This window comes from Strix uralensis, chromosome 14 (assembly GCF_047716275.1).
Source record: "Strix uralensis isolate ZFMK-TIS-50842 chromosome 14, bStrUra1, whole genome shotgun sequence".
NCBI lineage: Eukaryota > Metazoa > Chordata > Aves > Strigiformes > Strigidae > Strix > Strix uralensis.
The window spans coordinates 16,249,435-16,263,160 of NC_133985.1; the positions used below are offsets into that span (position 1 = coordinate 16,249,435).

At 54.9% G+C, this 13,726-nt stretch overlaps 1 protein-coding gene across 1 annotated transcript in view; it reads right to left on the bottom strand.

The window, feature by feature from the left end:
• LARP1 (La ribonucleoprotein 1, translational regulator) overlaps window positions 1–4,758 on the bottom strand; it is a 48,521-nt gene extending 43,763 nt beyond the window's left edge. The window contains exon 1 of the mRNA XM_074883791.1: window positions 4,398–4,758. Coding sequence (XP_074739892.1) covers window positions 4,398–4,749 — 352 coding nt within the window. The 5' untranslated portion in view covers window positions 4,750–4,758. The remainder of the gene's footprint in view (window positions 1–4,397) is intronic.
• Between the last annotated feature and the right edge of the window lie 8,968 nt (window positions 4,759–13,726).

Below are 13,726 nucleotides of genomic sequence, written 5' to 3' on the forward strand. Positions count from 1 at the left end.
GTTGTGGGATCGGAACAAAACAGTATTTCAGAGAGGAAACTTGGGGCGGGGCGGGAGGACTCCTGCTGCGATAGCAGCTCTGTTGCAACAAACAGCCAGGAGAGCTCCACAATTACAAGCCACGACAGAGCAAGAATTGCCCAACACTTTGGAAATAGGTGTGCACAGCACTACCGAGCTGGATACCCAAGCAGGCAGATGCGCACGTCTACTCTGAATGCAAAGAAATGCCAAAGGTAAAATAAGCTTCCCATACATCTTATCTCCTGTACTGGAGGCTGGTTTCAAGGAAAGCCCCATGGGGAGTTAGTCAGCAAAGGGTGAGAAGCTAATGAATCTTCCCCTGCCTTCTCCTCAGTACCAGTAGCCAACCTAGTGTCTGTTCTGGCATAAAGCAACACACGCTCTCTCTGAACAATAGTCAGCTAACCTCTGGTGCTTGCTGCTAGCAACTAAGGTGTGCCTTCTGGAAAGCACTGCCTATCCGCCCAGTGCATTTGCCAAATGGCAAGCAAGAAACTCTACTCAAGAAATTAAAACACCTCCTGCATCTCCACTAGGAAATACGCCGCTTTCTCCTGGCCGAGCGTTTGCAATGAGAACAAAAACCGGCATTAAACTTAGTGCAGGCAAAGCTCGGCAATTGCAGTGCCAGTGATTAAAACCTGCGTGTTCTTACTTCCAAGATGTAAATAGGTTTAAAAATTAAGAAGTGCCAAGTGCCTTGATGCAACATTTCTTGAAATAAATCCAGCAGGTTTTCAAAACGGGGTGCTGTTAACACCTGTCTGCACCAATGCTTGCATCAGCACCAGCCCTGGTGCAGGGCACAGCGGAGGAGTACAGCATGTTCCAGAAGGTCGAGCTGTCTTAACGGCAAGCCACACTTCTGCTCTATAGAAGAATTTGAGAAAATACTTTGGATTTGGTTTATAGCCAAAAGTGTAAAGCTGGTTTTGCCAGAAAATGTTTCCTTTGCTACTGCAGACACACACACTACCATCATGCCTTCGCCAGTCAGGCTGCTGGCTGCATTTATTTACATGATAAGAAGAGAACGTATAATAACGAGGGGACAGTCACACAGACCTCATTACTAGATCATTAGAGAGTAAAAATGAGGCATCATTACCAGCTCTGCCAGCGTCCCTCACAAGCAGTAAGCTGTGTCAAGTACAAGCCTTGCCACATAGGACAGGACCGCGTGTTATCTCAGGGCTCAAAGGATCCCCCCTGCTCTCCTGTACCCTGACTCTGAAACACACACGAATAGAACCGTAACACGCATCTTGTCAGGACACCAGGAAAATGTTCTGCTGTGCCAATCCAGTTGAGCCTCAGCCTCTGCTTACAGCATCAGCAGTATCACTGTTGTCTAACTCGATCTAATGGTTGCTCCACTTACTGTCACGCCGTTGCGCTTTTGGGAGGAGGGGTTAAGCAGCAAGGAGAGGCTTTGCTTCAATAGTCCTCCTTCCTGAAAAAGCAGAAACATTGACTCAAACATCCTATTACAGACCTCACTGCCACCCTCAAGCGTAAAAATGCTGCAGCAGGTAGGCAAGACACCAACTTCTGAAGATAAATCCTAATCTGTCAAAAAAGGACAATGTTCTTCAGTCCCTACCTCAGCCCCCCGAATGCATTTAACTTTCCCAGCTGCAGTGAGTCAAACAGTTCAAAACCACCAGAGGTGCATTTGTTAAGCTCTTCCCTACCCATATTCTGACACAGACAGCAGAAACTCACAGAGATCTTGAAGGAGGCTCTGTTTATTCTGAGCGAGAGCTCCAGTGCCTTTACTTTTATCAGCACCAGTTCCAACACAGACCATTATAGAATGGGTGAACACCTAAGGAGTAGGTCTTGTCCATTAAATCTCCTCCACAGGTCCATAATTAATATAATTATTATAAAAAATTAGGGCTTTCAAAGCCTGTAAAACAAGTCATAGAGGGATCCCTTTATCTTTACAGAGCTGTCCTCACTAGGCTCCTTGGTCTCCTCACTACCTCTGGCAGGATCAGGGCTGGAAACTTTAGTATCTCCAGAAGACAAGCACTGCTCTGGATCACTGCTGTATCGTGTGCCATGCTAAGCTTTGCTGAAAAACCAAAAAAACATCCAGCAGTGACTTTCCAGAGTTTAAAAGCCCTCAGTCTGCTTCAAGCGTACAAACGAGTCACTTTCCTTAGGCGAACCTCCTGGAGGTCACTTCAACAAGACAACTCACCTCACCACACCACCTTTCACACAAACTCATGCTCCAAATGTCTTTTTGTAAGTATTTGCCAAAAGAAATCCTCCACCCAAAGCAGCAAAGAACAGGAGCCTGCAAACTCTACAAGAAGGTACTTAGGTGAAGGGCCGCCAGGCACGGTCAGCTGCCAGCCTGCCTCTTGTGGGAGTTTGCCAGCCGTGTTTATTTTACACGTTTTCTCTTCTGCTAACAAACAAGCAGCAAAAGAAACAATGCCCCAAGAGAGGAGAGCCAAGCAGCAGTGTCTGGGGCACTGCAGGAACCAGTCGCTGCTGCCAAGCATCCCAAAACACACTACTAACGAATTCCATTATTTAAACACCTTTGGGACTCCCAGGACAACTGTGCCAGGCCCAAAATTCTGAGTGTCGCAGCATTAATCCCTTGCCTTACCATAGGGTGGACATGCTACTGACACACTCTCCCTCAAAAAGTCCTGTCAGGAGTTGCAAGGGCTCCCTCCTTGTGCTGGGCAGCCTGTCTTGCTGGCTCCTGCCTCAGTTGCTCGCTCCGACGAGTCACCCACCTTTGCGACAGGCCTGGTAACGAATCTGGACACGCCTCAGATGTAAGCCCCAAACAGGAATGTTCAATCTTGTGGTTTTGCATCTTTTGGTTTATTTCTAGGGACTGTTACCTGAGAAGGTTGTGTGATTGAGCGAGGCTTCCACACAAAGGAGTGATGTGACCAGTTTTACGCCATACCACAAGAGGCAAATGCAGACAGCCACGCTGTCCTGGATTTCGTTAAGCTTTGCTTATGTTGATGCATACAGTGACAAACCACCAAACAACCCAAACATGGACTTTTACCTGGCACAATTCACTTCTCCTCTATACTCCCCATTAAGACGACAGCTTTACAGGTGGAAATTGCAGAGCTGTCCATCTTTCAAAGATCAATACCTCTGATGAATCATCATGCCAGGCAGTAACAGTTCTTGCAAAACACTAGCACATACAGTAACTGGGAATCTGATGTCATATCTGGCAGTGTGATTTTAGAGTTAAGAGGCAGGCCGGAAAAAATTAAGTCTTTCCCAAACAAGACGCTTCGGGAAAACTTCTGCGTTTTCCTCATGGCACCGATTGACTTGAAGCAGGTACGAGCGAAGCCCCGCTGGTAAAATCAGCCCCTATCCCAACCTCCGAGGAAATGGTGTTCTGCAATTTCAGCCTTTGCTGACGACAGCAGCGGGTTACAAACGCGATTTGGACAGCGTCGCCCAGTCGCTAGACGCTGCCCCTCCGCTTCCCCACGCGACTCCCTTTTGGGGACACCCCCCCCCCCCCGGCCGCGCACGCTTCGCTGCTGACAACCTCCACCCGCGGTGGCAGCGTGCAGGGGCAGAGCCGCGCTCGGCCGCAGCCCCCAGCCCCGCCGCCCCGGCCGCCGCCATGAGTCGGCAGAGAAAGGCGGCGCGGCCTGCACGACGGGGGGAGCCGCCGCCGCGCACACGTGGGCAGCGCCGGGAAAGGGCCGGGAAAGGGCCTCCCCCGCCGCCTTCCCCGGGGTGGGGTGGGGGGGGGGGGCGGTGGCGGGGAGCGGCGGGGGCCGGGCCGCGCTCCCGGGGGAAGCCGCACGCTGGCGGCGCCCGGAGAAGCGACCACGTTGCCTGCGCTGCGCTGCGGCGGAATGCTGGGAGCGGGGGGGGGGGGGGGGGGGGGGGGGGAACGGGGACCGGGGGGGGGGGTGGCGATCGCCGCCTGCCCGCCGCCACGGCCCGGTCGCCTCGCGCCTTCGACCGCCGCACGCCCAGGCCCACCGGGCCCTCAGCGCCCCCCGCCTCACCTCACACACCACCCCCCCCCCCCGCCTCATGGCCGCTGCCCGGGCCGGGCCGCGCTCCCCTCCCCCGCACACGCGCTCCCCGCCTCATGGCCACAGACTGCGCCGCCGCTTCCTACTTCCAGCGACCCCCCCCCCCCCGCGCGCGCACACACACACACACACACCCCCCCACCCCCGCCACCCCCCGTCCCCGCGCCGCGCTCCCCTCACGCCGGCCGCGGCCCCGCTCCCCGGCAGGCCGCAGGCGCGGCGCCGTCCCCACGCCGTGCCGCATGGCGCGGCCGGCCGGGGCGCGGTCGGCGGCGCAACCCCCCCCCCCCCCCCCCGCCATCCCCCGGCACCCACCTGGAGGCGACTGCCCGTTCACCGCCGGCGCGGCGGCGTTGGCGTTCTTCGTCCAGGGGTTCACCTTGGGCGGCGGGGCCTCGATGAACTCCCGGCGCCCCGCGCCGCCCGCCTCGCCGCCGTCCTCCGCCTCGCCGCCTGCTCGCAGCAGGCTCTCCTTCTCCTGGTTGTTGCTCTCCTCCTTCTGCTGCTTGGCGCTGGGCGGCCGCGGCGCCGCGGGACCGCCGTCGGGGCCCATGGGCGGCTCGCCCTTCTCCCGGCCGCCGTCCTGCGGCGGCTTCAGCACCAGGGCGCGCTCCTCGGCGGGCAGCAGCGGGGCGCCAGGCAGCAGCGCCTCCACCTGCGTCGCCATCTGCGCGCCCCCGCCCCGCTCGGGGAACTCCCCGAGCCCCGCCGCCGCCGCGCTGCCCGCCCGCCCCCCTCCCCCCCTTCCCCTCAACCGCCGCCGCAATATGGAGACGCGCGGGGACCACGCGACTAACGCGGGGGCGCGCGCGCCGCGCCGGCCCCGCGCGCGCCGCCGGCGAGGGGAGGGGCGGGGCGGGGCGGGGCGCGCCCCCGCGGGCCGGCCGGCGGCGCGCACGTGCCTGATGCAACGCCCGGCTGCGCGGGAGGCGGCGGGGGGGGGGGGGGGGGCGCGCTTAAAGGGGCCGCCGCCCCCGCCCCGCCCGCGCCGCCCCTTCAGTCCCCGTCTCTTCGCGCTTGGGGGCAAGTCCCGCCGCCCGGCTTCAGCCCCCGGCCCCTCTCCGGCTCGGGGTCTCCGGGGGCTCCCCGGTGCGGGACGGAGCCCCCGAGCCGGCACAGAAACACGAGTGGGGGGTGTGGGCCGGGAAGCAACGGCTGCCACGGGGGTGTCGCCTGCACGCTGCACCCGGGGCGGGAGGGATGGGGATGCTCGCGGGTGCCCACGCCCGGGGGTAACGGACCGGGCGGCTGCGGGTGGTTTCATCTCCGGTGGAAGGTGCAGGAAGGGACTTGGGAAATAACCCTGTCCTGGGGACCCCCCTCCTGTGTCCTGAGCCCGGCAAAACCCGCAGACCTTCATCTGAGCAGGTTAAAATATTTGATTGATCTCTAGCTGATGGGATGTCGCTCGCTCATCATCGTCACTAACGTCCCCGGTATTTGTCCCTGAATTCTTGCGGCCGGCAAGACAGCCCGAACCCTCTGTGTAAGTACACACAAATTATCCACATTTAAAAGGCAGCTTGCACTGCCGATGTCATTTAGCACAACCTGTCTAATACACAGCAGCCCTTAGTTGGTGTCTTTTTTATTGGTAACAAGCCTCTCCCGGCCTTTTTCCCCATAACAGCCAGCACGCTGCTCTGCTCCACTTCTGCCCAGAAAGGTTCATCTGGAAGCCCTGGCGAGTCCATGGCCCCGGGGACTCATCTGTGCAGACCCCGCAGGAGAGCCGCCAGCCTGACAAGGCACTGAAGATGCAGCTCCCAGCTGATGGCACGTGGAGAAGGATGAAAAGTCGATTTCACAGCGGAGCTGTTAGAAGGAAAGAAGAGGGTGAGCGACGAACAGGGGCTCAGCACTCCATTTGGAAGGGCGACAGCATCACGGGCCTGGCGGATCTGCGGAGGGAGTCTCACTCAGGCTGTCAGGGATGCTGCTCCACTGAGACCATCTCGGCTCTCTGCATCCCTCAGTACCCAACCTCTTGGCTCAGAGAGCACCCTCATGTGCTGCTGCCTCCGGGATCACCAGCGTGTGCCACATCCCAAATACGTTTAAGAATTTGGCTGGTAAAATTCCAAAAGGAAGTTTATATATAACTCCAGCTGGCCTGGCTGCCTGGCTGAATACCCAGAGGGGACGTGCTGAGACCCCAGTTGCAATAACACGAGCTGTGTCCTGCACTCCTGGCCCCCTATTTGCCGGGGGTCACTGCGCTCCTCGCAAGCGCGGCTCGGAGGCTGCACAGCTCCCACCTGTTCAGGCCACCTTCCCCGCCAGCTGGGCTTGCACCGTTACCCTCTCTAGGAGCAGGTCCTTGCGTGAGGAGCGCAGCCAGTCACTGGTTGAGGAAGGTGGCTGCAGCGGGGGGACATGCAGCCCAGCGGGGTCCCTCTCCTGTCCCCCAGCCAGGGCACAGCATTCCTGCCGCTTGGTCCCTTTGGGACACTGCTCTGCCTGCCACGTGAGTGGGAAGGAGCCCGCAGTGGCCGAGAGCCAAACTGGCTCCAGAGCTGCCGGGCAGGAAGGAGCTGGGCAAGTCTCGCCCCTCACACTCACTCGGTGGCCAGCCAGGCCAAACCTAGTCAGAATTTTAAATGTTAGAAAATAAATGCTTGGATGAAGGGGAAGAAAGGGAAGCATCCGTGCAACCTTTCTGCCATCAGCCATAGGGAGAAACAGCCTTGGCTGGTCAGCTCTCAAACACCCATCCTTCACGTGAAGGGAAGCTGAGTCTGCACCAACTCCAGCTGGTGTAAACACACTGACCGTGTCTAGCAAGCTCCATGCGCCCCACTCCTCCCTTGGTGTCCTCACCTCTGCCGGACCCATCTTCTCCTGCTCTGCTCAGCATCTACAGCACCAGGATGTTCTGCTCCTCGACTCCAGGGACTCGCAGAGAAGCAGCCAAGAAGTCGCCGCATTTCTGCAGCAAAATTCACCAGGAAGTAATCCAGCTCTGCTTTCCCCAAATTCAATGAAAGCACCTGTCATCCCCAAGCCTGCTTCTCTGCCTCACCCTTCACCCCAGACATGTCCCCGTGCCTGCCCAGGCCATGCCAAGCGGCTCCAGGTGCTGCCCTGTGCTGGCCCTGTGCAGGCTCCAAGGAAGCAGTCTCTGGGAAAACTCCTCTGCCGAGCAGTGATTTGGACAGGAGCTCCCCACCTCCCTTGCTCGGTACAAGAGCTTACTTTTTTCTCCCTGACCAAAGTGTGGCTTGTGTATTTACCACAGATGCCTGGATGCTTTGTTGCTGGCCTGGAGGTTTAAAGACACTTTGATGGTGGCTGTTAACTTCTTTGAGCATCTCTGGGTCTTGCTTGGCCCAGAATATCCCGTTTCATTTCTGCCGGTGTGGCGACCTCACCTGGAGTCCTGACCCTCCCTTTGGGAACAGCTTTAATTCAGTGGCCTGGAGCAAGGGATGTGCGTGGTGGGGAAGCACAAAGCAGCTGATGTGGCTGATAGACCCCTTAGCTCCACCATCCTGTTTGGGTGTTAGCTCAGTCCCTCTCTCAGGTTCTACTTCCCTAATTTTGTCTGGTGCTGGGGAGAGGAGATCACCATTATACATGTTTCCTACAGTTTTCCTTTTGCTCTAGTCTGGTCCTGAGGGCCGAATGCCCATCAGCAGCTGCAGCACACTCCTGATCACGTCTCTTTTCCCTGCATCCAGGGGCTCTGCCGACCTCGCAGCCAGCTCGGAGCAAGAGCACACTTCCAAAGGGAATCTTCTCCTCTCCCCAGCACCTCCAGACCAGCTTGCTCACTGCCGGCTGGTCATGCTGTTCCCTGGTGGGTTGAGTAAAGCCCAAGCTTTACATGCGCACAGCAGAATAGTAAAGCTCAGGCACCTTTAATGCTTTGCAAAAGAGAAAGGGGATTTTGCCAAGAAAAGCCCAAACTTCCTATCCTGAGTCATATGCTTTGACTTATTTATGTAGTTATTACTGGTCCATGAATCCTGCCAGGCAGGAATATTGTCATGGATGATGCGCTTAAGGTTGGGCAAATGTTCCTGCAGCAGCCCTGCAGTGCCACCCTCCAGTGAAGCTGCCCCAGAGGGGTGTCACAGTCCTGCTCCCGAGGGACTTGCAAATGCAGCGTGACCAACCAACTGCAGGGCTACCTCTGCCACCCACGGGGGAAAAGCTTTTCGAAGGGCACTCAGAGCTCATTCCTAGAAGAGAGACATCTTCTCTTCGAGAAGAGGGTAGCATGATGGTGCGGAACCATTCCCGCAACTCTGGGACACCAGTTACAACTCTAAGATTGAACTGGGAATTTTCAATTTCAGAAAACCTGGCAGCTTCCCAATGAAAAATACCCAGCTTGCCCTAAGGATGAATCCTCATCAGGAAACCCTAACCCAACCATTTCTGTTTGGATCAGGTTCTCTCCCACAAAGTGGTGGAAGCCCAAATGCGAGTCCCAGTTTGCAGCCCCAGCAGCGAGTGGAACCAAGAGCAGGCTGCCAGCAAGTCCCTGTCACCCTGCCATGGCAGGTGCCTCCCAACCCCAGCAGACACCTATTAGTGGCACACTGTGGCCATCACAAAGGACTCAAGTACTTTTAAAATGAAACACCTGAACCTTTTATTCTGCTACCCCAAATACTGACACTTCAACCAGCTTTAGCTCAGAACCAGAAGAAAGCGCCCATTCCTGCAGGTTTCTGCCAGAGAGACCTCCCCCGAATCTCCTTCTTTAACCCAGATTTTAACCTCTCCTTGCTCCAGGTTTTTAACCCTAGAGCTCACACCCCTGCTCTGGGGAGAGGGGCCATGCACGAAAGCACAACACGCAGCCAGGGCAGGAAACTCTCCACTTCCCCTGTGAGGGCAAGGGGATGAGAACCCATCGAGTACTCATGGACAGCCCTGTAGGCTTTTTCTGTCTGCGGCTGTGTGATCCAGAGAGATGGAAGATACTCCCTGGCTCTGAGATAAATGCAGTTGGACCCTTCTAGCAAAGCATATGAACAATCAGCATGAAGAGTGAATGCATTCACACTAATAAGTAATTTTCAACCTGTGTAATAAAACAGCAGACACTAACGAGTTCCATTACATCCCCATTAAAAAGTGCTTTCACTTAGCAGGACTCCACGGCCCAGGGGCTCAGTGGTTTGGTGTTGCAGCCCAGCCGAAGGCACCGTGCTGGTCTGGGCACTCATGCCATGTGTGGGGTAGAAACCAGCTCCCATCATCTCTGCAGAGCTGCTGGCCCCTCGCCGCTTCCACCCATCTGCTGCCCACTGGGAAGTGGTGTTGCAAACATGTTTGTGTTGAGAACGCACCGCATGGATTTTCCTGGTATTAAGAAGTTAAATTTAAATGAGAGTAAATATCCCATAATTAAAAATGTGAAGTCTGCTATGCAGTTTTTGCATGTTTTTAATAAATGGATTGGAGGCAGGGAATGATACATAACTGCTTTTATCATCACAAGTTTTTCCTCCAAAAGCCACAGTTCTTGTAGGACTCTCCCAAAGCCCATAAATAACCCAGTTTGCTCAAGAAAAATTCTGAAAACACCCCCATTTCCTAGTTATTGATGACATTGGCTGTAGAAAGCAATACCTCCTCTAGACCAGAATTTCCCACCTTGTATATTTTGCTGTAGATATATAGTAGCCCAAGGTTGCTTAACATGTCCCCTAAATCATTTCAATTTCCAGGTGCTCATGAAAACATGGCATAAGTTGACCACTGAGGCTGATATTTTCTTCGATGGATATTTACCCTCCGTGACACCCCTCTGCCATCAGAAATTTCAGCAAAATTATTTCAGACACTTTGGCAAAGAGAAATGAGGTATAAATGCTCTAGCATCCTTCTCCAAAATGCCTTAAGCTCTCTGTGCTTCAGAGGAGACGTCCTGCATCCCTCCCAGGTCCTGGACTGCCCACAGCAGCCCTGGAAGCTCCTGGCTCAGCCCAGCCAGGGATGTGTCACTCCTACGGAGAAACGAAGCATGCTGGCAATGTGCTGCGAGTCCTGGGAGTTCGTGTTTCTCTACCATCAGCACCTCACACCAGAGCTGGCTGGGGACATACATCTTTCTGACTCGTGCCTAATGTGCGGGGAGGCACCATCCAGCAGCTGCTCTACAGAGCTCAATTAATTCAAGTGGTGGCAGCTTGTGCAGGTGCCCTAAAAGCTCCCAAAGACTCAAGGTGAGAATCAATAAGATTTACGGGTGGAATTGCTGGGATATTTTCCTCTAAGTGCCTAAGGATAATTAACAGCCAAAAGACTTGAAATCAACCACCAAAGTTATGAAATACTAAATCAGAGGCAGCTCCCAGAAGCTTCGTTTGCTCCCTTTGCAGGTTGTACATTCATGATAAAACCATCAGGCACGCACGGCTGCAAATTCTCTCTTTTCCCATGGGACTCCTGCTCCTTTCAGTGGCTGGCAGTTATTTAAGTATTGTTTTACCCCTCTGCAGTTAAAGCAAAGCCCTGGGCTTTGCCATTCAGATCCTAGCCTGACCCCCAGCACAATTAAATTGCTGCTGGGTGAGAAGAAAAGTTAAAAGCTTCTTGTTTTGTCTGCAAGAGTTCTGACTTCTGTCCCCAACTTTTGAGGGCACCGGGTATCCTACCTCAATGCTTTCCTCCCCACTTTTGCAGCCACATTGACTCTGGTGCCTGGCTCAAGCAGCCAGCAGCGCGGGTTCCAATGGGCATCCCAGGGGTACCAGAGGAGGAGGAACCAGCCAGGAACCCCATCAGGAGCCAGTCCTGAATGGTGGGGCCGAGCTGCCTGACCAGCTCTCCCACACAGTGCTCAGCTCTCCTCCCATCACCCGCAGGGCAGGGTCTACACACACCCGCCTGCCCCAAGCACCAGCCACCACCCACACGGCGAAGGTCCCCAGAAAGGGACAGCACATCTCTCTGTGACCGAGAGCTGCATCGTGCACATAAACAAAGGGGCCAAAGAAAGGGCAGTTCCATGCCTGGCTCTGCCTGACCCCCAGGTGTGACTAAACTCCCTTTAACTGCAGGGATGTGCTGCATGGGGCTGTCATGCTCCCAGTGCCACGAGGATCCTCCTGCACTGCACATGTTTCTGCTCCCATCCCTGCTCCCATTGCAGGGAGGTTTCTGTGCTGAGCTGTTTTTCCTGGCTTTCCTCTCCACACTGTCTTTTGGGGAGAGCTCCATCCTGCACAGACACTCCCTCACCAGCCAGCACAGCTATCCCGTGCACCCAGCACCCAGGGTGCTGGGGGGGGTCATGGCTCCAGCCTGCCCTGAGCATCCCCTCCTCTTCACTTGTGCCCTGCAGTGACCTGGGATCTCTGGCTGTAACTCCCACCCACCCTTACTAGCTGTGTGTTTGCTTTCCCAAATATTTTGCTAGTGCAAAGGAAACATCAGCCTGCTGCATCATGAGCTGAGCCACCTCCACCTCTGAGCTGAAGGCCCGTGAAGTGGGAGAGATGATAAACTGGAAGCAAAGCAATGCCAAAGCACAGAGCAGCGCACACCGGTCCTCCCCATCCCCCGTCAGTCTGTCCTGGTGCCACCAAGTCAAGCTGGGGACAGTCCCCTTAGCCAGGACGCTGGCACCGCAACTGAGCCTGTTGCAGCCTCCCAATAACACCCCGTCAGCAGCTGATCAGCGAGTCAGAGTAAAAGGGCTTCAGTAAAGTGCAGTGCCAGCACCCAGCCGTGGCCACCATTGTACAAGCACGGTCCATGGGACACAGGCGGGGGGATTAAGAGCTCTGTGTCAGCAGCAGGCCTGTGTATACAAACACGACAGCTAAAAGGGCTAATGTTCATGCTTTGTCCCCAGGGAGGTCATCAGGGATGGGAATGGTTTGTGGAGGGGTGGACGTGCAGCATCTGTGTCAGCCCTCCCTTTGGCCGAGCAGCCAGAGGGGTGACAGGGCTGGGGACAGCAGAGTGAGATTGGCCTGGGCAAGGGGAACCCCCCCCATCCCACTGCTCCCCTCCCTGCAGAGACCTGCACTGGGGATGTCAGATAATGCTGTAATGCCTGGAAGGTCGTAGGGAGCTCCCTGGATCTGTAGTGCCCCTTGGGAGAGCTGGAGAATCTCACCTGGTTCTGGAGACAGGAGGAATGAAAAGGAATCGCTCCATCAGTGGTTTTAAAAAGTCAGCCTGAAGCTGTTGCTGTAGGAAAGGCTCATTGAGATCAGCAGCTGCAAAGGCATCAACCAGAGTATCTCTAATTAACCCCAGAATGTAATGCCTGCTTTCCCAGCTCCAGGGGGCAAGCAAGACTACGGGATGCTCATGGACATGCTGCTGTAAAGCATCCAGGAGGCTCCTGAATCCACTGCCATGGAGAGTCAGTGGACCAGGAGTCCAGGCTGCGAGAGCCCGTACTTAATGACTTTATTCTTGCTCTTGGCTCTTCTGCCCCTGTACTTCCCAATGAGCTCCTGAGGTTCTTGACTGCCAAGTGAGCAACGAGGGAAAAAGAGACCCACCCCAGGGACCCGAGACATCCTCTGCCTCCAACGCTGTCAGCGGAAATTAATGTGGGATGGGAAGTTTAATTGCAAAGCTGGGGAATGCAGTGGCTATGTTCTGCATTGATGTATTCATTTTTTACGATTATATCATGCAGTATCAATTGTACCAAGCAAATTAAGAAGGCCTGATGATGTTAGTTGATGGAAGTTGTTGCAGTAGTGACAATTACTGACCAGTTCCAGCCATGCTGGGTGACAGGGATCTCAGGCCAGAAATGCAGGATTTGCAGGTGGATATTTTTATGTTTTGTCTGCCTGATTTCACTGTGATATGAGAGCTTTCCCTCATCCTGCAAGAGGAACAGTGCTGACCTGTAAGGGAGCCTGACCTCCTGTCAGGCTGATTGTTAGACTTTGAAGTTAAATCATAAGTAAAATAAATGCAACGTGAAGCTGTGTGTAGTCAGAGCCAGGATTTCTCGCCTATGTTTCAGTCTGTTCAATTTTCATGCTTCTCAGCTAATCCCATTTGTTTCTAAACACGTTTTCATCCGACAGCAAGCAGGGCCAAGACTTCAGTGGAAACAACAGGACGCAGAGAGGAGCTCATCCTCTTCAGAGAGAGACACCTTTCAGATTGTCTCCATCCTCAGGAAAAAAAAAAAAAAACAAACGGGGTAAAGCACATATTGCCCCTTTCCAGCCCTGCAAGTTGCTTTTAAGCTCCTGCTCCCGCAGCAAAACCTTGTCACTGTTTCAGTAGAGTCAGCACAAGGTCAGCACAGGACCACCCTAAGGCAGCACTGAGGGCTTTCCAGCTCTCCAGAAACCCTTGGTAGCAATTAGGTCCTAAACCAAATTCACCCCACAAGTCTGCCGGGCAGGAGAGACCTCTTTACATACGAAACAGGGCTTTTTGAGCTTACTTCCAGTCTACAGCCTTATCTTATTGTTTTGTAACTCCTCTCCTAAAGATGCAAAACCAAAGCTCCTGCCAAACCAAAACATCTCCGTCGTTTATCTGAGTGGGGAGGAGCACATGATGGTGACCTGGAGCCTGGAGTGGGATGGCAGCTGGAGCCTGCAGAGCAGCTGGGGATGGTTAATGCTGGTGGGGCAGGAGACCTCCCCAGTACAACGCGAGAGAAGGACAAAAGCCATGTTAGAGGCTGCTTTTAATTT